The 24,830-nt window shown below is 43.9% G+C and overlaps 1 protein-coding gene across 1 annotated transcript in view; it reads right to left on the bottom strand.

The window, feature by feature from the left end:
* TTC39C (tetratricopeptide repeat domain 39C) overlaps window positions 1-18,384 on the bottom strand; it is a 106,835-nt gene extending 88,451 nt beyond the window's left edge. The window contains exon 1 of the mRNA XM_069468178.1: window positions 18,113-18,384. Coding sequence (XP_069324279.1) covers window positions 18,113-18,291 — 179 coding nt within the window. The 5' untranslated portion in view covers window positions 18,292-18,384. The remainder of the gene's footprint in view (window positions 1-18,112) is intronic.
* Window positions 18,385-24,830: the final 6,446 nt, after the last annotated feature.

Genomic DNA, 24,830 nt, shown 5'->3' on the forward strand with positions numbered 1-24,830 from the left:
TTTTGCCATTGTTACTCAACATGGTACTAGAAGTCCTAGCTAGAGCAACTAGACAAGAAAAAGAAATAAAAGGCACCCAAATTGGAAAGAAATAAAATTATCCCTTGCCATAGATGACATGATCCTATATATTGAAAACCTTAAGAATTCTACAAAATACTGTTAGAATAAACAAATTCAGCAAAGTTGCAGGATATAAAATCAACACATAAAAATCAGTGGCATTTCTGTACACTAACAACAAACAATCCAACAAGGAAATTAAGAAAACAATTCCATTTACAATAGCACCAAAAAAATAAAATAGGTAAGAATAAACTTAACCAAGAAGGCAAAAGACTTATGCACTCAAAACTACAAAATGGTGCTGAAAGAAATTAAAGACAACCAATAACTGGAAATATATCCCGTGTTCATGGATTAGAAGACTTAATATGGGGTCTACCCCATACTATCCAATACTACCCAAAGTGATCTACAGGTTCAATGTAATTCCTATCAATAATGTCTTTTTTCAAAAATAGAAAATCCATCTTAAAATTCACGTGGAATCTTGAGGGACCCCGATAGCCAAAATAATCCTGAAAAAGAAGAACAAAGTTACAGGTCTCACATTTCCTGATTTCAAAACTTACTAAATTGCTACAGTGACAAAGCAGTGTTGTACCTGCATAAAGACAGACATATAGACCAATGGAATAGAATAGAGGGCCCAGAAATAAACCCTTGCATGTATGGTCATATGATTTTCAACAAGGGTGCCAAGGCCATTCAAAGGGGAAAGGACAGTCTTTTCAACAAATGGTGTTAGGAAGACCATAACTTCATACCATATATAAAAGTTAACTCAAAATGTATCAAAGGCCTAAACATTAGAGTTTAAACTATAAAATTCTTTATTAGAAAACAGTGGGAAAGCTTCATAACACTGGATTTAGCAATGATTTCTTGGGTGTGACACCAAAGGTACAAGCAAAACAAAGAAAATATAGATATACTGACCTACATCAAAATTAAAATCTTTTCTGCATCAAAGGACACAATCCATAGAGTGAAAAGGAAACCCATAGAATGGGGGCAATATTTGCAAATCATATGTTAGATAAGGAGTAAATCTCCAGAATACATAAAGAAATCCTACAACTCAACAACAAAAACCCAAACAACCCAATTAAAAAACGGGCAAAGGACTTGAAAAGACATTTCTCCAAAGAATATATACAAACAACCGACAAGCATATGAATAGATACTCAACATCACTAGTTATCATACCGATTAGGATGGCTATTATCCAAAAACAAAAAACAAAAATGTTGGCAAGGATGCGGGGAAACTGGACCCTGGTGCACTGCTGATAGGAATGTGAAATGGTACAATCACTGTGGAAAACAGTATAGTAGTTCCTCAAAAAAAATTAAAAATAGAATTACCACATAACCCAGCAATTCTACTTCTGGGTACACACCCAAAAGAATTGAAAGCAGGAGCTCAAACAGATACTTGTATACCTATGTTCATAGTATTAATAGCATTATTCACAATAACCAAAAGGTGGAAGCAATCTAAGTGTCTACTGATGGATGAATGGATAAACAAAATGTGGTACATGCAAATACAATGGAATATTATTCAGTCTCAAAAAGGAAGGAAACTGAGACATGCTGTAACATGAATGAACCTTAAGGACATCATGCTAAGGAAATAAGCCAATCGCAAAAAGACAAATACTGTATGATTCCACTTATATGAGGTGCCTATTGTAGATAAATTCAGAAAGACAGAAAGAAAAGTGGTAGTTGCTGGAGCTGGAGGAAATGGGGAATTATTGTTTAAACGGTACAGGGTTTCAGTTCTGGAAGACAAAAAAATTTCTGGAGATGGATGCCGGTGATGGTTATACTTAATGCCACTGCACTGTACACCTAAAAATGGATAAAAGGTAAGTGTTTCCTTATGTATATTGTATTACAATTGAAAAAATACTTTAAAAAACATTTTAGGGCCGGGCGCAGTGGCTCACGCTTGTAATCCTAGCACTCTGGGAGGCTGAGGCAGGTGGATCGTTTGAGCTCAGGAGTTCGAGACCAGCCTGAGCAAGAGCGAGAATCTGTCTCTACTGAAAATAGAAAGAAATTAGCTGAACAACTAAAAATATATAGAAAAAATCAGCCGGGCATGGTGGTGCATGCCTGTAGTCCCAGCTACTCGGGAGGCTGAGGCAGGAGGATCGCTTGAGCCCAGGAGTTTGAGGTTGCTGTGAGCTAGGCTGATGCCATGGCACTCTAGCCCAGGCAACAGAGTGAGACTCTGTCTCAAAAAAAAAAAAAAAAAAAACCAAAACCAAACACATTTTAAAACTCTCTTACTATCATTTATAAACATATAAGACAAAAAAAATTAGCGAAACTAGTGTTTATTTAGACTATAATTTAAAACATTAGAAACACTGAGCATAAAAGTTTTCCTCCTCTGTAAAAAACTTATCAAAAGCTGTTTGAACAGGGCTTGTATTCTTGGCAGATAATTTGTGAGGCAGAGTCAGCATCTTTGCCATGCTTTTAATTGTGATCCTTACACAGTTTAGATCAGCTTCCAACATTTTAGCCTTTGTGCTTTTTAATGCTATGAAATATCTCTGAGGATTCCTTTAATGTGAAGCTTTTTTGCCAGTGTCACCTCCTCTGGGACATCTTTGTCTTTTTCCTTACAATCACTTTCCTCCTTTATGTCTATAGACTCACCTTCACTAAGTGCATGCCTCGAGTCCCTCAAAGGGTGGCAGTGTCAACATTACCAGGCCAGCTGCTCCTTCCATTTATATTTGATTCAAATTTCACTTCTAGCATTGTCACTTTTTCCTTTGGTGCATTTTTTTCTTTGTTGGTCAAACCCCCTTTTCAATTATTCATTTTTGTAAAATGCCATGTGGGTTTATCACTAGGCGGCAAGGAGGCAAAATAAGGACACACCTTGCTGCCTGTGAACTGAATGGTAGACGCACAGTGACCAATCACAGGCAGATGCTGATGCCACTGGTCACTGATCATGACATGCATCTGTGACATTTGCAGTGATCTGTGGCCAGAAGAGCCAGCAGCTTGTGTACAATTACTCAGAGCTCATAGACAATGGTAGCTGAAAGTTGAACCATGTTATTGGGGGACTGGTGTTGTTTAACTAAGCTCTGAAAACTGAGATCCATGCATAGCGAAGTGCTGTGTATGCATGATTACAAACTGGGGTAAGAACCCCAGAGGAAAGGAGCATCATTCTTACAGAATGCACAGCAAAGAAAAGAGGCTGGAAGACCAAAGAAGCCCTCTCCAAGAATGAAAGCCCTGTGTCAGGAAGAAACAAGGCGAAGTTAGGAATCTGAAAGAAGGCCACGGTAGCCAGAGGTCAGAGAGTCAGTCAAGAACCCAGCAATGCAAGATAAGGATACAGAATGGCAGAACTGGACAAAGCACTGATATTAACAAATGAAGGATAATATGGATTCAAATCCAAATCGTTGGCAATGTAAAGCTACTTTACTTTTCCATTTTTCTATAAACTACTATATAAAAAAGAAGCCATGAGTTTATTTTATAGCATGAGCTTACTTGGCTTTGTACAGCCACAGGCTAGAAAGAATACAATCAAATTATTTTAAAACATAGGTTGGGCATTCCTAATCTGAAAATCCGAACTCTGAGATGTTCCAAAATCCAAAACTTTTTGAGTGCTGACACGACACCATTAGTGGAAAATTCTGCACCTGACTTCATGTGATGGATTGCAGTCAAAACACAGTCAAAACTTAGTTTTTAGCCGGGTGCAGTGGCTGACGCCTGTAACCCCAGCACTTTGGGAGGCCAAGGCAGGAGGATCACTTAAGCTGAGGAGTTTGAGACCAGCCTGAGCAACACAGTGAGATCCCATCTCTACAAAAATTAAAATAGCTGTGCATGGTGGTCCACACCTGTAGTAGTCCCAGCTATTCAGGAGGCTGAGTCAGGAGGATTGCTTGAGCCCAGGAGTTCAGGCTGCAGTGAGCTATGATCGTGCCACTGTACTCTAGCCTGGGTGACAGAGTGAGACCCTGTCTCAAAAAAAAAAAAAAATCTTAGTTTCATGCACCAAATTCTTAAAAATATTGTGTAAAATTGCCTTCAGGCTGTGTGCATAAGGTGTATATAAAATATAAATGAATTTTGTGTTTAGACTTGGGTCCCATCTGCAAGATATCTCATGACATTTATGTAAATATTCTAAAATCTGAAAAAATCTGAAATCCAACACACTTCCAGTCCCAAGCATTTTGGACGAGGGATATTCTACCTGCATATGAAAAAAACGAGACAAGGTAGTCAACGGTCAGGGGGCAAACGGAGCAGGCCAAGCTATGCCACATGGATTTGGGTCCTAATCCTAAGAGTAACGGGACGGCTTTTGTAATAAATTACCATAAACTTGGTGGACTAAAACAATAGAAACATACTCTCTCATAGTGCAGGGGGCCAGAAGGCGGACGTCGGTTTCAAGGGACTGGAAGTGAGGTGTGGGCAGGGCTGCGCTCCCCCTGGAAGCTCTAGGGGAGAACCCAATCCTTGCCTCTTCTAGCTTCGCGGGACCGCCTGCATTCCCGGGCTTGTGGCAGCCACTGCTCTAACCTTCAGGGCCAATGTCTTCAATCCCTTGGTATGTTTTTATATCATCTTGTCCTCTGTGTGCGCAAAAACCTCTTCTGCCTCCCTCTTACAAGGAGACATGTGATTGCATTTAGGGCCCACCCAGATAACCCAAGATAATCTCCCTATCTCAAGATGTTTAACTCAATCACATCTGCAAGACACCTTTTTTTGCTTTATAAGGTAACACTTAGAGGTTCTAGCAATCAGGACATGGATGTCTTTTGGAGGACCAATTTTTAGCCTGCCACAGAGGCCATGAAAGAGTTTCTGGTGGATAGGCATGTAATTCGACTCCAACGCTGAAAAGATCGCTCTGGTGGAAGTGGGGGCAGAGAAGAGCAGCTGGGCCAGGGCAACAGAAAGAGGCGAGGGTGGCTTGGACAAGGCGGTAATGGTGAAGATGAGAGAAGTGGGTGGATTCAGCAGGCACTTGGGAGGGAAAGCCAGCGACGTAAGAGGTGAGTAAGAGGGAGGTGCCAAGAGGGCCTTCTAGTGTGTACAGCCAGGTTTCCAGTGGTGCCACCCACTGAGCTCGGGAGCCCTGCAAGACAACCAGGCATGCAGGAGATCAGGACTAGACAATGCTTGCAATACCGCTGGGTCTGTGTGATGCCATTCAGCATAACCACAGGGTTCTTTTGGACAAACCAGCATATATTCTAGGGCTGGGGGCAGATCTGCCACTCACAATCTCTTTAACTTGGGTTTGATAAACCTTTGTTTTGTCATATGCAAAGTGACAATAATAACACTTGTCCTCGAGACTGTGGAGGGAATTTGGGATTAAGGATGAAATAAATGCACAGGGTACAGTGACACACTAACGGTGAACCTGCCCCCTGGATCCCCGTTCACCCTCACTCTTTGCCTGGGCAGTAATTCAAGCAAAGGTCAGTAGGATGTTGTAGGATTATAAGACTGTACTACTTCTAATTCATTCAGGTTCCTCTCTAGTTCTGCTTAATTCTTATTCATTTATTGCTAAATTCTGATGGTCATTAAGAGTTACTGATACAGTCTGAAAATAATTCTTCAGATTAGTCAATTTTTCATAGTTTTCCTTAATCTGTCAATGATGTGCATTAAATATCTTCCTAACTCATCAGAATTAGTTCTTTCTCTATCTTAAATCATACACATAAAAAGGAATTCAGTCGTCTCCATCCTATGCTAATAGCACATGGAGACAGCAAGAGAACACCAAACCACATTTTCCAACTAACTAAAAAGACTTTCCAATCCATCCTTCAGCAAGGACTATTTAAAAAGAAACTAAATTGATCAAGATATTTTCATTATTTTCTCATCTTGAAGTTATGAGATGGTCCCTTTATTATATATGGCAATAATCCACAAATTGCACGACTACCTTGAGGATTAAACACTCATCTGTTTATACAAGCAATCCAAACACTCACTTATTTTAAATAATCATTTAGAAACCTTACGAGATTTCTTTATTTTTCAGTTAAGAGGCATTTCAAGGTGAAGCTAGACACATAATCTTCATAACAAAATTTTAGTAAACGAGTTCTTAGTAAACAACCCTGAACTTCGTAGAAACTGTTCCTCTTTCACTAAGGCATCTACTTTCCTTTAATTTTTAGTAGAGCATAGGTCAAGAATATTTCATTTGGGTTTACTTCATTATTCACAAGCTTCCTTAACTGTAATTTTTTAGACTTTAATAGAATAGCTCACCGATGAGGTTTTGTTTTACAATTCAACATTCTTCCAGTAAGAGAAAAACTCCCAATTTCATGTTAGCCTTAACTATTCTCTCTCATAAGCCCACTCCAGATCTAAGATGTCACACAAGGGCTACATAAAAACACCCAAGAATTCTTTCCTTTCTTGTTATTTTTATAATACATTGGCAATTTCTCCAGAACAAGAATCTATGAGAATTCCATCACAGCAGGTCCCAATTCTTGGCTAAACTACTTAGACAACCATTTCCACCCTCCCATGACTCCCTTCCTTTCCCCTCTTTTTTTCCTGTGCTATTGCAAAAGGAGTAATTTCTAGCTCAATTTGTAATTTTGATAATTCAAAGTAATGAGCATCTCATCCATGAGCAATACAGAAATAATCAAATAGCATGTGGATTCACATGGCTGACAGCTGAAGCAAATAGCACTCCAGATGTAAACAAAACTCTTCTCTGAGCAGCTAAACTGATGCAAACCTGGCTATAATGGGGAAAACAGCCAGAAGCCCAATTACTGCAACAACTGTAGCAGGCCTGGAAAAGCAGCCTCATTCTAGCCTTGAAGAGTTCAAGGGTCACATCAGATAAGTAAGCAGCTGATGAATTCAATGTGCTTCTCTATTTCAGACCTAAGTAAAGAAGAGGGTGAACATGATTTGCAAGACAGAAAGCTATCAAGTTCTTTCTTGTTCCAGAGATCAGTTGATGATACATAACTTGAGATTTTGTAATGCGCTGTTCAAACTGAGGAGCAAAAAAGCACTCAAAGCCTTGCCAGTGACTCATTGTACTGGGAGCAATCCTAAAGAGGCCATGCAGCATGGATTTTAGTTTAATCCAATTGCTGCTTAATGAATCTCTGCCATTTAGCAAATTCAACTTGAGTTTGGATTCGAAATGTCATTTGCTCTTTTTTTTTCTGTCCTGTTAGCATAGTACCACAAAGTGTTATTTGTGATGGAGATAAAATGACACCAACGTGCAAATCTGTTATCTTTCATGTTATTTTATGGAGGGATAGTTACATGAAGTAAAACTCAAAGAGGGCTGCTGCAGAGATGAGGCAAGAAAGTGAAATCTCAAAACAAAAGACAACTGTCTACCTGGTAAGAAGGCCAAGGTGGGAACAGCAGCAAATAACACTCCACTGCAGGAGTGAGAAACATCGTGCTCAGACTCATATTCTCCTAGAAAAGCTCCACCCGAAAAGGAGCATTATGGTGCATGCAAGCATGTAAGAACAGGTTGAGCTAATATGTATTATGGGATGCACCTGATGTCATGGTTGAGGGTGGGACCAGGGAAGGCTCTGTATATCTGTGTATCAAGGTGCCCTATAAGAGATTAAATTATGTGGGTTTCTTTCCCTACTAGTTGCTTCTAAGTATAAACAGAACAGAAAATCATCATGAAGCATTCTACTTTATTTCCTCATTTTATTTATTTGTTTGTTTGTTTGTTTATTAGACAGAGTCTCACTCTGTTGCCTGGGCTAGAGTGCTGTGGCATCATCAGCCTAGCTCACAGCAACCTCAAACTCCTGGGCTCAAGTGATCGTCCTGCCTCAGCTTCCCAAGTAGCTGGGACTACAGGCATGCACCACCATGCCCGGCTAATTTTTTTTTATTTTTAGTGGAGATGGAGTCTCACTCTTGCTCAGGCTGGTCTTAAACTTCTGAGCTCAAGAGATCCTCCCGCCTCGGCCTCCCAGAGTGCTAGGATTACAGACGTGAGCCACCAAGCCCGGCCTCTCCTCACATTTTAAAGGAATCCCTTTCATGGTCCCTTTGGCTATGGAACTTTGAGGCAATCATGCCCTGAATCCTGGAGATTTGACTCTTTTTATTTAATTAAAATTTTTGTTGTCTGTAATTTGCATAACCTGCTTAGCAAAACACTTGCTAACTTCCTGGGAATAATACGGACTAGTTTGCACCCTGAGATTCAAAATTAGAAAGAAAGCCGGGTGCAGTAGCTCACATCTGCAATCCCAGCACTTTGGGAGCCCGAGGTGGGAGGATCACTTGAGGTCAGGAGTTAAAAGCTACAGTGAGCTGTGATCATGCCACTGAACTCCAGCCTGGGTGACAGTGCGAGATCCTGTCTCCAAAAAAAAAAAGTTAGGAAGACTTTGGTGGAGACAGGGACAGGGCAAGAAAATAAAGTCACCTTTCACCTTGAGGGAGTAGAGACACAGGTCCCATAAGCCAGTTCTGCACAGAATATGAAGAAGAGAAGGGACCTCAATGGTTCTCCATCCACATGGTAAAGGACAGAAGAACCAGTGCTGACATCCTTTCCTGGAGCTGTTTGGGTCCTACAAGCAGGGCGTGTGTGACTGGGAAAAGCTGGTGTTTAGGGGGAGTGTGACCCATCCCTCAAGGAACCTGGGCTCTGCACCAGCACCTGTGGTCACCAGTGAAAGGGAGGCGCTCCCTTCTCCACCATGCTCCTTCAGCAACAGCTGTGCAGACCTGGGCAGCCTCTCCCCTTCCTGCAGCCCTACTTTGTTGGCAGAAAAACCCCAATACCGTGCTGTTCCAAGGAGCTGGGAGACCAAACTTCATCCTGAATCTTCTAGCCCCAATCTCAGTGCTTCTCAATGGAGGCCTGTGGTGCCATTTTGACAGGCACCAGGTGACATGATGACTGTAGTGGAATGGAACCAAGGACACAAGGCGTCCTGCAATGTGTGAGATCATCTAGCACACTATCCCACGTGCTGTTCAACTTTTGAACATACCCTGGAAGTTCACATGGATGAAAAACTTTATAATGATTTAGTTCTAGACCTACCTCTATTTACATGGAAATACAAAATTATCCTTACACTGCTTTTATATATGCTTTATCAAGATTTGTTCATGATTTTGGAAAACCATGCCACACTGCTTGTGACATTTCAGTTGCCAACACACCACAGCTAAACTAGCCTACATTTGTAACTATCACATGCCAATATTTAACAGGGAGACTGAAAGCTCCTTTTAATATATTTAAAGCCAAATAAATTATTGAAGATATATGGAATACTGGAAACCAATGACTTTCATTAATAAACTTATTTTGTTTTGCTATCCAGTATTCTCATCAATTTCTAGCATACTGAAATTTATATCAGAAAATTACATATTAAAATATTTGACTCTGAGTCTTATTTTGCAAGCTTACAGTCCTCAGGGGTCAGCCCTCACTCACCTACCCTATAAACTTATCTTTCAATTCTCCCTCCAATCCTAGACAGCTATGAAAGGCAATGGTCCCTAAAGTTCTTGGTTTGTGGAGGGATTTAACGACGGGAGACATTTTCTGAGACACTTTGTCAGCATGCTTCCCAGTCCTAACACCGGGAATTAATTATTCTGATACCACCCTGACAAAGAAGGCTTGGCTCATTACGAAAACACCACACTTCTCGTTTTCTCTATCTCAACAGTCAGTATTTTTTCCTTGGCAGGTTATCCCTACTCGAATTGGGGTTATTTCCCCCTTTCTCTTAACATATACAGACACGTTTGGTCTGTTACTTCCTTTATTTTAAAATGCATCTGCTCTCTCCTTTCTCTCTCCTTCTATGCAACGGCTTCTCATCTTCTTACCTCTCCTAAATCCAGATTTATTCCTTATACACACATGCAAGCATCTAACTACTTCATTTTATCTTCTGATGAAGGTGTGTTGAACATTTGTACTTTCAAAAGATACATACTTTTTATTATGAATTTCTTTTTACTTCTCCTTTATACTACTATTGGGGCATTCTATGGATTTGTAGATGTTGTATGTGTTGGTAGGTTATTTCATCTATCAATTTCATCTTAGGATCATAAAAGGGGAATTACAAAATATTTATCAAAAGAGGGCAATAGAGTCCCAGCTGTAGAAAGCGTCACCCACCCCCCACCCCCGCCAGCCACCAGGTTCCTCTAGAGACCAGTTCTTCCTGACAGGGCTTTTGGAGTCTGGGAGCAGCATTCCTGCCTTGTCGTGCCAGAAAGCCAGATAACGCCAGAGCATGTCATAGCACAGCCGCCCAGGGATATCCTAGAGCCCTGTGACTAGATAGATGCAAGAAGCACAAGCCCCGCCAGTCAGGCTGGCCACCTTGTCACTGGCCGTAACATGGAGCAGAGGACAGCTCACTTAGAGAGCTGCGATCCCCAGTTACAACTGCCTGGGCAGGTGAAGCTGACACCTGTGGCCACTTCAGAAACAGGAGACTGAGCTTCATGAGAGGCTCAGCTCTCCCCGTGAGGGAACTTGTCAAGGCTCACGTGTGTTCAGCAACAGCTTTGCTCCCACGGCCCCGACTCAGCACAGTGTGGCCTGGGATGCCCCAAAGCAAAGAGGCTGACAGGGCCAGACAGAGCTCTCTCTGCTCATGAGAAGTAGAGCATCAGCGTTGGGGCCTCCCTGGAGCACCTCAAACTGGGTTAAGAGACACACCCAGGATGTCAGTACAGGAGGGGTGATGAGGAACACAAGGCTTTCAGAGCTCCTAGGACCACACAAAACTCCAGCAACCTCAGGAAGCCCAGGGATTACTCATCTCTACCACTGCAGTCCTTTCATACAGATAAGCAGGCATGTCAACAATTTCAATGCAATACAAGTGCTGGATGAAGGGAAGGTGGGATGCTGCAGGGGACAGGTGAGTCCCACAACATTTTTGTGGAAATCTGAGCTGTGTCTTAAAGGACAAGATACACCTGGCTGGGCGATGCAAAATATTTCAGTACATCCAAGGCTGGAAGGGACAAGGGGAGCAGGACAGGAAGCAGACAGGGCCAGATCACAGGACACCTTATGCCGGGTCAGGGCTGGGCTTTATCATACAGAAGACTGGGAGCCACGAGGCTCTAATGCTTGGGGTGCCCTGAAGACAGATCTCTCTGGTGGTTTGATGAGCAGCCTCTGGGTGTCGGAGCATGATTTGCATACCGCTGGGGGAACTCACTCTGAAATGGCTTTGACAGCACAGTGGTAAACTCCTTTTACCATAAAAGTTTCACAGGAGAGGTGATACAGCCACCAGACGGGTCACACCCAGACTCTGGAGCCAGGTGGCCTAGTTTCAACCCCCAGTGCTGCCACCTACTCCTGTGAGAGCCTGGGTGGCCTCTTCAAGTCCCTGTGCTTCCCCTCGTCCCTTCCAGAGCCATGGGGGGATGAAATGAGGAGTCAAATACAAGCAAAGCTGGGGGCGTGGCCTGGCCCACAGTAAGCACTATCTAGAATATACCATCATGTGTTTATTTTGATGTGTATGAGGGGGGAAAAAGTCACATAAACCAGAGATTTCACAGATATTACAGCTTTGGACAAGACTAAGTGTTAAAAGGACTCTTTCTGAGGAAGATTTGAATAAAGATATGAAGCAATGCCTCCTCGAAGGAAAGACCTGCCTCTCATCTTTGTCCTGGACGTGGCAGACACTGCGATCGTGAACACAGATGTCGTTAGAGAGATGGACTTCCTGACTCTCTCGGGGCTTTCTCCGTAATAACTGACAGTTTCCCTGTAAGACAGGAGTAACTATCTATGGTGTGTATGTGTATACATGCATATTTCTTGTGTTCTGAAATTCTTGAGCAAGAAGGAAGAGATGGGGAAAGCAGCCTTAGCCAGGGAAAGGGCTCACATGGCAAACCACCAACCATCTTTGCACAAGCAGCTCTATCTCAACCTTCAGGCCGGTTTCAAGAAGTCATGACTTTCTATCTTACACAGCACATTGACGAATCCTCTTATATAAAATATGTATTCAGTCGCTTGTGCAGAAACTGAAATGCATTTTCTCCACAGGTCAGCCCACAAAGGCCAATGCAATCCCACATGGGAGCCGTGTTGCAGGATGAGCAGCAGCCGCATGAATTGAGGGTGTTGGCAACAGAGTAAATGTCAAAAGAGATGCTGATAAGAGAGGGACCAGCTCCTCCCTACCCAACTCGACCCTTTCATGGGGCAGAGCTAGCGCCGGGCAGTTTCCAAACAGCAGGAAGATTCATCTTTGCTACACAGCCATCTACTTTTCTGCGCTGCCTCCATACCCGCTCTTCTCCCCAACTTCTTCTCTGCAGTAGCTTCTCCAAGTCTCTCTGCTACTGCAGGGTAGGTGGGAGGGTTACCCTAGCAAATGAGATCAGGTGCAAAGATGGTATTTTAGGAGCTAAAACAGCCTGTGTGGAAGGTATAGACCCCTGAGTTGTCATAGTGTGTTTGGGGATCTACTAATACCAGTGGTTTCGTGTACCTGGAATAGAAACTGCTGCGTTTCATTACTACTTCTCTCTCCCTTTTTTTCCTTATCCTCATCAAAACCTCATTTCACTCAATATAGCTGCTCTCAAGTAAGTCAGGGAAAGAAGGTAATCTCACTGAACTAGCCTGTCCATACAATACGGTCAGACCTCCGTATCTGTGGGTTCCTCGTCCGTGGGTTAAACCAACTGCAGATCCGAAATATTCCCCCAGAAATGGATGGTTGTGTCTGTGCTGAACATGTGCAGGCTTTTTTTTATCTTGTCATTATCTCCTAAACAATACAGTATAACTATTTACACAGCATTTACATGGGATTAGGTATTATAAGTAATCTAGAGATGATTTAAAGTACACAGGAGAATGTGAACAGGTTATATGCAAACACTACACCATTTTATATCAGGGACTTGAGCATCCAAGGATTTTGGTATTTTCAGGGGGTCCTGGAACCAATCCCCCACAGAGACTGAGGGACAACTGTATACATGACTTAGAGCACACAGATTCTTTTAAGGGTTCACATCTTTAACTTTGTGTGTTTGTACAAGTGTACACACATACACACACTACAGCAAAGGTATTTTTCCCTGATAAGTTTCTCTAAACTCTCCCATTATTCTACAGACAGCTGCACTTTAAAAAGAATCCCAATTAAGCCAAATGAATCTTTAATGAATATTTAATTGGGACCTTTCTAGACATGTAATAGTTGGAAAAAAAGATGAGTTTTTTTACAAATGCACCACAGAGTTGAAGAGGATGGAAAAAGTCAACATATGAGTTTCCTGTCTCCCGCCAGTTCCCTTAAACCATTTCTGCTTTTCATTGCTTCTCTTTTTCTTGCATTTCTGCATCTATGGACTCTCCTGTAGACTCCAGCAGCAAGGCAGAGACACACTGCTGTCTGCGGGCAGCCAACGTGTCCAGAGAACAGGGCAGCCTGCAGGTCCCTCCTCACCTCCCCAGGACCTGACACAGCTTGGGGCAGAGAAGAGGCTCAGAGGCCTACCGGCCCAGCAAACCCTGCAGATGCTTTTGATTTTTCCTGGAAGGCCCACAGTTTGTGTAAGGGGTCCACAAACTGTTTCGCAAAAGGCCAGAGAATGAATATTTTAGGTGTTGCAGGATATATGGTCTCTGTCACAACTTCTCATTTCTGCAGGTGTAGTGCACAAGCAGCCAAGGACCATGCATAACCAAATGAGCATGGCTGTGTCCCAATTAAAATTTTATTTACAAAAACAGGCACCATCCATTGGCAAGAAGAAAATAACGAGTGTCGAATAAACCATCCAAACTGACAGCCTATAAGCCTGATCAGCCCGTCATCCTGACCCCTCTTCTCCCACTGCCATGTCATGTCTCCATGTGGGATGGTCACCATTTCCTAGACTTCCGTTTAAACCTCACCACCTCTCACTTTCTCCTTTTCCCCTTCCCCTGCCCCTCCCAACTCCTTCTGGTTCAACTGACTCAGTTCTACCCCATCACGATGCTCAGGCATTATTTTCCCTACAAAACTGTCCTTCAGGCTGGGCAGACCATGCATACATCTCCCCGCCCCTCTGCTACCATCCGTCTTCCTTACACTGCAGCCCCTAAACATCTAGTGCCCGTCTCGTGCACGTAACCCACAGTCTCTCCTATCAAGTGCCTGAGCACCTAAAGGTCTGAGTGTATGTCACACACAGGAACATTTAGGAATGTCTGTGTTTGTGTGGGGGGGTGGGGAGGGGGAGTGAGGACTGCTGGATTACAGCACTGAGCCCTAAGACCAATATCAGGAATCTTATATCAGGCGGTCAGGATCATGAATTTACAAATGTATATGCTTGGGCTCAAAGTGGAAAGGCCCTGAAACAGCACCAATCTGTCCTGACCTCTGGGAAAGCATCTCAAAGTGCACGATGGCAGCTCCGCACCAACAACAGGGAGGCTTGTCACATCACTGCTGTAGTTCCAACAGAAGCGGCAGCTACATTTTGAAATCCCAACCAGGGAGTTTTGTCTTATATCTCAAAAGAAGGCCTCCACTATGCATGGATTTCTACTTACTGTGTGTATGATATCCGAATTACACAATCCAGACTTTCCATCCATCAATTCAGAATGGCCTTCATGATACTCTGTTTCTATGAAGTAACCGTTTCTCATTAGGCAGCTGTTGATGAAACTTACCATCCTGGTAATGTGGCATGAGAAAATGACCTTGCTTTGAGAAAAATATTGTTACACTAGATACAAAATATGTTTCTACTGTTAAACTATAATTATAAGACTCTGGAAGGCTTGCTATCAGGGGAAGGGTGGCCTCCCCGGATAATGGATAATCATTAAAAAAGGAGCCAGAGCTGGGAATTTAGTTATTCTTATTCTGCAGATAAACCAAACCAGAGGTGCTCCTCAAACATCATGAAGTCACTGCTGAGCTTTCAGCAGGCCCCCCAACTTTGGACTAGGAAGAGAAGTTTCCCCATGTATAACAAGATCTTAAATCTTTCAAGTGTAGTATGTGCGGCAAACTTTAAATATTAATATGAGTGCTACCTGCATACGGGACATTTTGTCTTGTACGCAAACTATTTGGTCAACAAGAGCACAATACGAGTGGTGAAGGCACCAAGTACAAAGCTAACTAGTGTTTACTGAGTGCTTACACCGTGCCAGGGACCATGGATTATTTCTTTAAATTCCAACCACCACACCATGACATGAGTACTATTATGGCTGCTCCTCTGTTTTATATGCAAAGAAGCAAATTTTGAGACACCAAAGCCAGCAGCTGGCAAAAGTAGGATTGGAACCCTGGTTGCTGGCCTCTGGTCCGTGACTCTACCTCTACCCCTCTATGCAAGGGGTGGCTCACATGCATGGCAGGGCATGGTGGCTCACACCCATAATCCTAGCACTTTGGGAAGCTGAGGTGGGAGGATGGTTTGATGCCAGGAGTTCAAGACCAGCCTGAGCAACAGCGAGACCCCGTCTCTGCGAAAAATAGAAAAATTGGCCGAGTGTGGTGGTGCACACCTGTAGTCCCAGCTACGTGGGAGGCTAAAGCAGGAGGAGCGCTTGAGCTCAGGAGTTTGAGGTTAGAGTGAGCTACGATGACACAACTGCACTCTAGCCAGGGTGACAGAGTGAGACCCTGTCAAAACAAAAACAAAAAACAAACAAACAAAAACCATACATCAGAAGCATTTTGGAGGCAGGAAGAATGCAGTAACTTTCCACATCACAAACAAATCGGGCAGAGACAGGGAAAGCTGATAGAATTGTGCTAGCACTGTTCACCTCTGTCTTCTGCCCTCCCACCACCTCTAAGAAAGCTTTTTAACACTGCTGGAAAATAAGGCAATAGAGCAGATGACAAAACACAATCAATGTAGTGAGGGAGGCAGAATGGTAAAATGAAGAGCACCCTTGATTTAGAATTACAATGTCTGTGTCCTGGCCCATGCTAAAAACTGAGTCTCATGTCCCTCTTTATAAAACTGTCATGATAAGGTACACCTCGCTCTCTTGTTGTCATTATAACAGTGAGACTATATTAGGGAACGTGTCTAGCACTGTGCTTGGCAGAGAACAGGTACTACAATATTTTTTTTCTCCTCCTTTATTTTCCGTTCCCATTTCAAAATGCAAGCAGACAGCTCTCTGCTATCCAGGGTAAATCTTCCCTAGACACCTCCCACACACTCACCCACAGAGAAATACCTTCCAAGGTGCATCTCTCTGCTGTTGCTGTGAAAAGAGTTTTTCTGTCACTCATAATCTACCTTCTATTAACAGTGCATAAAATTGTCTGGATAAGACAAAAATTTCATACTTCCAATGTAAAGGCAACTATGAGGTAGTATTTAAGTGTACTAAAGCACTATAAGAGGGGGGAAAAAAGACTATTAAAGCAAATACTACAGAAGATTTCAAAGCAAGAAGTATTAAAATAGACAAGTACTTTGATCAGTAACTAAAGAGTATATTTGATTCTATGACTTTCTCTCTTTCATACAATCCAAACTGGTAGTCTAAAAAAGTTATAGCACACTGTATGAAATATTCAGATTTTTTTCATGAAATACATTTTCAGAGGGCTAAAAAACTACAAGAGAGAAATTATGACACACACAAATCTTTTAAATTCTCCATCAATACCCTTTGGTAAAACTCTGGCTTGATACCAGACTTGCATGCCTTAAAAATAAAATGTTCTGAGTAAAGCTAAGAAGTTTTCATTTTCAGACAAAAAAAAAAAAAAAAACCCTGATTTAAAAGTAAAATGGCTATAGTGAAAAGTTCATAGTTGTGAGGTATTTGCTTTGCCATTAAGAATGTGGAAGGTGGCTGGGCAGAAACCACCATTCTTTGAGCTCTGAAACTTTAGGCATCAGCCTCTCTCTCTCTCTCTCTCTCTCATCTCCTTTTCTTACAGACCGTGGCTCTCAATCACAATTGCACCTGAGTACTCTCATCTCAACCAAACTACAGGTCTCAAAAGTGTGAAACATAGGGCCCTTCAACGTGTTCAAGAAAGCTGCTAACCAACATCCTCATGGCTTGTCAACAAAGGGCAGACCGCAAAGTTGCTTCCTACACCGGAAAGCAGATGCTCCAGGTCCCCCTGAAATGAAGGTTCCTTCCACACTCACAAGAAAGGTTTCAGTTCTTTCGCCTTTTAAGACAAGTAAAAAATTAACTGAACACACGTTTTTCTTTCCATTCGTATATATTCTTAAAAAATCCCTCCATTTTCTTCCTTCCTTTACGTTAGAGAAATTCTTAATAAATACGCTTGCTTGAAAGGCATCAGGAACTCATTCTGAGGATTGACTTTTTAGAAGACAGAGAGATGAGAAGGCAGAGTTGGGCTGAAATTTTCAAATTCCTGCACGGCAAGGCAATTATGCATATCTGTTTTCAAACAATAAAAGCGTCTGGAATGCACAATGATGCGAAGCAATGCGAGGCTCGAGAAACAGGCACGATGCAGCTGGTGTGCCCCGTGTCACAAAGGCTGCCTGGGCAGCACTCGAGCCAGAGTCACGACACCGCAACTCCCAAGCTCGCTGCAGCCTCAAATCGCATCCGGTCCCAAAGCCAACGGGCTCGGGACCTGGCGGCTGGAGGGCGACTGCTGAGAGGGAAGCGGACAAACACTGGGCACACCTCTCGGAGGGCGAGGCCGGGGGGAAAGTGAGGGGAGACTGCGGGAGCGCGGGGAGGACGCGCGGCGGGTCCCGGGGAGGGAAAGGACAACCGAGCGGGGGTGGGGGTGGAAAGCGGCGAAGTGGCAAAGGCGCAGAAGCGCCGGCTGCATATCAGGCCCGGTGAGGCGACGTGGGGACCGGGAATGAGTGACCAAGGGGAGGGGGAGGGGGCTCCTGGGGGCCAGCCGCAGGTTGAAGCGCGTGAGCGCGACACGAGACGCGCGCGGTCGGGGCGGGCGAGCAGGGGCGCGTCGGTCACCTGTATTGTTTGAAAAGCTGGTCCGACTCCCTAAAGCCATTGTTGAGTAGCATGTTGATGCCGGCCAGGGCCAGCTCCGCGTCCTGCAGGGGCGCCGCCGCCGCCGCCGCCGCCGCCTCCGCGGCGTCCGAGTCTCTGTCGTCCCGCCGCCGCGGCCGCTGCTGCTCCGAGCCGGCCATGGGCGCGCGAGGCCCTGCGCTGGGCGGAGGCGAGGTCGGGAGGCAGCTGCTGCGGCCCCGTGCGCGCCCGGAGCCCGGCTCTACCTGCCCGGAGCCGAGCGGAGCGGGGCGGCGGGGGAGGGGAGGGAGGGACGCGGAGGGAGGAGCCGCGGCCGGGCTGCAGCGCGGCGGGGGACGTGGGCGCCCGGCCGCCGCCGCCCGCCACCGCGGGGATTACTCAGCAGCCGCCCGCCCGCCCCTCTCGCTCCCTCCGAGACAGCCGGCTCGCGCGGGCACCGAAGCGGAATCCGTTTCCGGGTGTCTCCAGCCCCGCCGTGCCGGTCCCCCAGCGGCTGCCGCCTCCGCTTCCTGCAGCCCCCGCGCGCCGCCCCGGCCCCTCCCAGCCCGGGTCCCCACGCTGCCCTCCTCGCCCGGCCGCCCGGGGCCAGCGCGCCCAGGCTGCTCGGACACACGCGAGACCCGGAGCCCGGGACTCTCCACCCTCCCCTAAAAGGGCCGGACCCAGGAGTTGCGGGGAAGCCGGGGAGCGCCGCGGCGGCAGGGCGCAGAGGGACAGCGAGCGGGTTTGAAAAGGGCACGGAGAACCCCGCCCGCGCCGCACGGCTGGAGAGCAGCTGGCGCGCGCGCTTCGGCCACCAGCGCCTGAAACCCCGGGCAGCCCCCGCCGGCGACCCCCAACTTCATCCCGACCCGGGGCCGCCCACCAGGACAGAGGCAGCCAATCCCTGAGGCGGTGGGCGGCGGGGCGGGGCCTCCGGGCACCTGCCGCACCGCTCCCGGGAACCCGCGCGGATCCGGGTGCCACGCGCGCGGGCCCGCCACCAACATTTGCGGGATGGGACAGGAGGAGACATGGAGACCCATATGCCATATACCTAAATATTTAAAAGTTATAAATTAAGCTGTTAAAATGTGTTCTGTTTTCACACTGACAGTTATACTTTCGTACGAATGAAACAGAAAAATAAGTGTAAAGCTGTGGTTTCATATGACAAAAGGTCAGCAAAATATCAAAGGTGACTGAATTTAATCGTCGTTGTATAGGTCTCACTGTTCTGAAGATGGGCTGGTGATGTCTGGATGTGTAGCATTATGGAAACACACACTTCCTAAGTCATTGTTTTTCATAAATTTATTTTTCTCTCCTTTAGTAAAATCACGAATATATGGTTACAATTAAGATTATATTTTTAATGCCAAATTAGCCCAAACCTTTCTTGAGTCGTAGTTCTTAGAGTGGAGTTTATTAATTTCAACTTGGAGAAACTTTGCAGAAGCATTGATAACAGAATTATTTTTAAAAATTAAAGTGACATTCAGGTTGAGAAATAACCTATGAATTCTAAATATTATGTCCTGCATTATAATGGGACCCATGTGATAAATTATCACAGGAAAAAATTACTTTTATTTATTTTGCGAATTGTGCCATCCCTTACAATATCTAAATGCATACAGTGTTTCTAACATTCATATATAGAAATTTAATAGTAGTAAGAATTGCTGCCATCCTTAACTGCGGAACTGTTGGAAAATCATGCTAATTCTCCAGTACATCTGAAACCACAAGTTGTGAGTGATTCTCAGTCCTGGGAAGCAGGAGTCATTGCATTCATGCTGTCTGAGAAGGATTTGACAAGGTGACCATTTTTTAATCTAAGCATTCTTGGATTTAACATAATGTTAGTCTCTAACATCTGCAGTGTCACAGTCCTCCATGGCATTGGGAGGCTGTAGTCTTTTGTGTTTAGGACGTTGAGCTTTAGAAGGAGAAGCGTTCCCTGGGGCCTGAATAGCGTCTATCATGAGAATGGATGTTGAGGGTTACTTGGTCACTGATCTGTCATTGAGTGCAGCTCCTGAGTAGCAGGATGTGTATGTGTCCTTTAATATATTTACATGTGTGTGTGTGATGGGCAGGGCCCTCTAAAGCCATTCTTAGGGACTGTAGTGCCCATTGAGGCCCACATGAGGTCATTGCCAGCAAGGGGGCCCCTGGCCACACACTGCCAGTGGTAATGGGAGCTGCCACTCTGACAACATGCACAGCACTCACAGGCTGCCTGAATTGTGGATCAGTGGAGCCATTCACCGCCAAATCCCCGAAACAACTTAGTCAATAAGTGAGGGAAGCCAAGAGCGCGATACTAAACTTAGGATATAACCTGCCCTCCTGTAGCTGGGGAAGACAGCCCTCCGTGTCCCTATTACAGGGAAAAAAAAAAAAAAAACAATTTCAAGGAATTGATGATACAATGGGCATTGTTAATAAGTTGTACTTGGGGCCTTGCAGCTGAAGATGGGGGAGGGGTGAGCAAAGTGAAAGCGATCTTGGTGGGGCTAGTTCTGCTTCAGGATCTCTCCCAGTTGGTTATGCAGACTTAGGGAAATTTAATTGTTTTCTTGTTTTTGTTTCTTTTTTGGATCATGTCAGCAGATGTATGTTGGCTTCGTGGCTTTTTAAAAACTTCTGGTATATCCCACAAATATCAAATTTGATGCTGTGATTACGCTAAATAGCAACAACAGCAGTTTCTATAACAATAATTTTTTAAAGTTTTTTTTAATTTCCAAATGCTAGGAACTGTGCTAAACACTTTATACGCCTCTAACTTTTTGTTTTATTTCAAAAAGTTTAGGAAGTAGGAGTGTTTTTTGTTGCAGGGATGAATTGTATTATGCTGAAGTCAAGGATTTCAGTGTGCCCGTCACCAGAAAAGTGTACGTTGTACCCGATAGTTAGATAAATTTAACTGTTGAACACTTAAGGCAAGGTCCAGCGCAACTACCCCATAATAGGCAGGGGTGGTGTGGATAGAGGGGTAACTCCACCGTGTGATATACACCTGACATGTGCAAAATGTGCTCTAATCAGATACAAAACAATTAGATTAGCATCATCATGATGAATGGACGTTTACAAATATTTGCCCTGTGGTGAATGAAACTAAAAGGGTTCAGAATGGGCCCCAAAATCTGAAGGAAGAGGACGCATGGATGATGCCGTGGCGTCTGCAGTTGACATCGACACCTGCCCAGGGTTTACCCTGCAGTGGGGAATTAAGGCTGTGTTTTCTTCACTAGGTAATGGCAGATTATAAAGGCAGATAGTGATGGGCATTGAAGAGGTCATAGTGTATTTACCCACAAAAGGAAGGAAAATCTAGATTACTGACGCTCTAGGGCACCACACACTTGCCATTATGAGATTCTCATCACCTTCCTGCAAAATTAATGCAGTTTCAGTGCGCTTGGCTTCAGCCAAATAGGATTTATTCAAGTGTTTCCTTTGGAAGTTGAGAGAGGGAAAGGAAAAGAAAAAATAAGATAAAAGTTAGCAAATTGGAGAAAGAACCAGTTTCCTTTCTACATACCCTGTGGGTATTTCCAGTATTTTGTGGTTTTTCATGTGATTTCATTATGAAAACGAAAGTCCAAACGATCAGTAAAAAAGTTTTAGGCCTGTGTGTTACCCTTTACATGGTAAGCTTTTTCACAAGTTCAGATGTCTGGGTTGCAAGTAACAGAAAAACCTGACCCAAACTGGCTCAGAAAAGCAAATTTATTGATTTGTGTAGGTTCCCCCAAATGAGGCTGTATCCATGGCTCCAACACTGTGACCAGGACCCAGTTTCTCTTCTCCACCTCTTAGCTCTGCCACCTGGGTGCTTAGTGGTCTAGTCTCAACAGACCCTCTTGTCCTGGTCCCCAAATGGCTTTTGGAAACTCCCAGACCTACATGCTTGCTGGTCACACCCAGCAGGAAACCTTCACTTCTCTAATAGCTTAATGAAAATCCCCTAATTAAATCTCATTGGCTTTGATTGGCCTGATTGCAGACAGGTGCCCATCCTGGAAAGGATCAATGTGGCTACAAGAGGCGGATCATTCTGATTGGATTAAGCCAGTCAGCGCCTGCTCCAGCACCTGGAATTGTGAAACCAATTTCACCCAAACCACCTCGCTGGGAAATTCCAGTTCTATTAGGAAGAGAGGTAGGAAATGGATGTCCGAGAGACAGTCAACAAATATCCCCTACCCTTGTCTTCCTAAACATATTTTGAGTTTTTGGAATTACATTTTAAATGCATTTAGAGAATAAAGCATCAAGAAAATCTTATTGTGTGTGCTTTGGTTATATTAAATTTTCTTGGTCATGCTAACGATCATGCCTTCGTGTATCTTTTTGTAAATCTAGACTATCAGTGGAAATAAATACAGGTTCCCAAAATGTTTGGAATTCTAAGAAGGAGAAGAGTAGGGAAATTAATGTCACCACGTTTTTATGTCATATTAGCTTTATCATCAAATTCAGCCCTTTTACTCAACGGAAGGTGAAGTAAGATTTAGTTAACTGCTTTTAATTAGAAGGCAAATTAAGTCAAGAGTTGATATGTAAAACCATACAGCAGGTTGCTTCCTTTCCTGCCCACAGGTGGGTCGCTAGCTTGCCTCGAAGGAGGGGTACATGTGGTGGGGCCATCGGAGTCCACCTGGCTGTTTTTCCAGTTGGATGCGCGTCTCAGAGAGGACACTCAGGCTGCCTGGAGACCACAGAGGTCTACATGGGACAGAAAACCATCCCCTGGGTAACTCAGCAATGGGCTCTCCTGCACCAGCCCTTGATTGGGGTGTGTCTTTGAGTGGGACTTGCGGGTCCTCTCTTGGTCTTCAGATGGTGTCTCATCCTCTCTCTCTCTTCCCTCTCCCTGATGCCTCCCTTCCCTTTAACCCATGTCCTTCCTTTTCATTGCTATTCCTTGGATCAACTGTTCCTCCCTCTTCCTTACAGAAATAATCACGTTTCCCTCTTCCTTGGTGTTGTCTCATGACTTGCACATTTTGCAGCTTCTGGTGAATGTCCATAACTTTTCTTCTCTGTCCACTGACCATTGCTCTGTAGAGGGAAAGGGTGTCTCTAGTTTCAAGATCTGGGTGTGCTGAGTCCCTGGGGAGGAAATCGGATGTGTGCTCGGGTCCTGTGGATGAGGGCAGAGGGAGAGAGCTGTCAAAAGGTTCCAGTCAGCGCAGTGGTGGGTTTTCTCCTGGAGTATCTAAAACCAAACATATCTTGGCGCTGTGATTAATTTTTCTATCTGGATTCCTCATTTTTTATCTAAACAAGAAATTTATTTACCTCCTATTTATGTGACTTTACCTTGTTTTTTACTAACAATCCTGGCCTTATCATGCTAAGATATTAATCTTTTCCTACTTAAATGGAGGGCAAATGGCACATCTTCTCTCTAATTTTAGGTTTCTCTCCTGACTGCAGGAGGAGGAAGAATACACCTTTCGGTTCACCTAACCACATATGTGAATCTCAGGTGGATTTGTTTCCAAATCTTAAAGTGTACTATGAACATGTATCTGGCTACATGTCTCATCCGCAATGACCTTTCTCAAGGACAGGGGCCTTGTAGTATTTGTCTAAATATTTCCACACTTACCCTTGTTCCTGACACAGTGGAAGCACTCAGTGAGTGAACCATGAAAAACCAGAGTGTCAGCCTCATCAGCTCTAAGCTGCCTATGCACTTGCACAGGTAATACCTGTACAAATTACCTTCATTGACAGAAAACTTATTCTTCAAATGGTTCCTTAAGTTACTGCAGCGGAATTCAGTGGCACAGAGTTCTGGGTTGGAATACCTAGATTGCTAATGTAACCACAGAGCAAAACACATGTGACTTATGAAGAAGGAATTATTTTATATTAGCAATGTGTCTCTCCTTGCAAAGGTAAACGGGCTGATTTCAAAACATGTTATACAATGTTATACAAGCAGATCATAGCAGTGCATTTTAAAAATCTTCATACCAAATATCTATTTCCTTGTCCAACCCTGCAGACAGTGTTAAAATCATATGAATGGTTTATTAAAACAGAAACAATTGAAAGCCAAATAAAGAACCCTACAATGTAGACATTTTTGTTTTATATTTTTTATACATTCTGAAGAAAATCTGCACTTCTCTCTCAGCCTGCATTAATAATAGCAAACATGTACTGTTTATATTAGAAACGGTGTAAATTAATCATCTCCATATGATGCATATGGTTATTTAATTGCACAGATTTTCTTTCAGCTGGATATTTCAAGATGATACTGTTGACAAATAAATATAGGAACAGAAGTATCCACTGACTAAGTTTTCTGTCAATATAGGTAATTCACACAGGTATTTAATATTACCTGTGCAAGTGCATGGGCAGCTTACAGCTGATGAGGCTGACACTCCAGTTTTTCATGGAACACTCACTGAGTGCTTCCCCTGTGTCAGGAACAGTGGTAAGTGCTGGCAATATTTAGACAAATACTACAAGGCCCTACCCTAGAGAAGCTCATTGCTGATGAGACATGTAGCCAAATTACACCTTCATAGTACAATATAAGTGTCATAGGAGACCTTGGTGCAAAGTTTGTCAGAATTCATTTAATTCCTGGATTGACTTAACGTCATCATCCTAAATGATTATAATAAACTTACCCCTTATAAATTGATATTCACTGATGTTTTTATTCATTTGTTCATTC

The sequence above is a fragment of the Eulemur rufifrons genome, chromosome 5 (genome assembly GCF_041146395.1).
Source record: "Eulemur rufifrons isolate Redbay chromosome 5, OSU_ERuf_1, whole genome shotgun sequence".
NCBI lineage: Eukaryota > Metazoa > Chordata > Mammalia > Primates > Lemuridae > Eulemur > Eulemur rufifrons.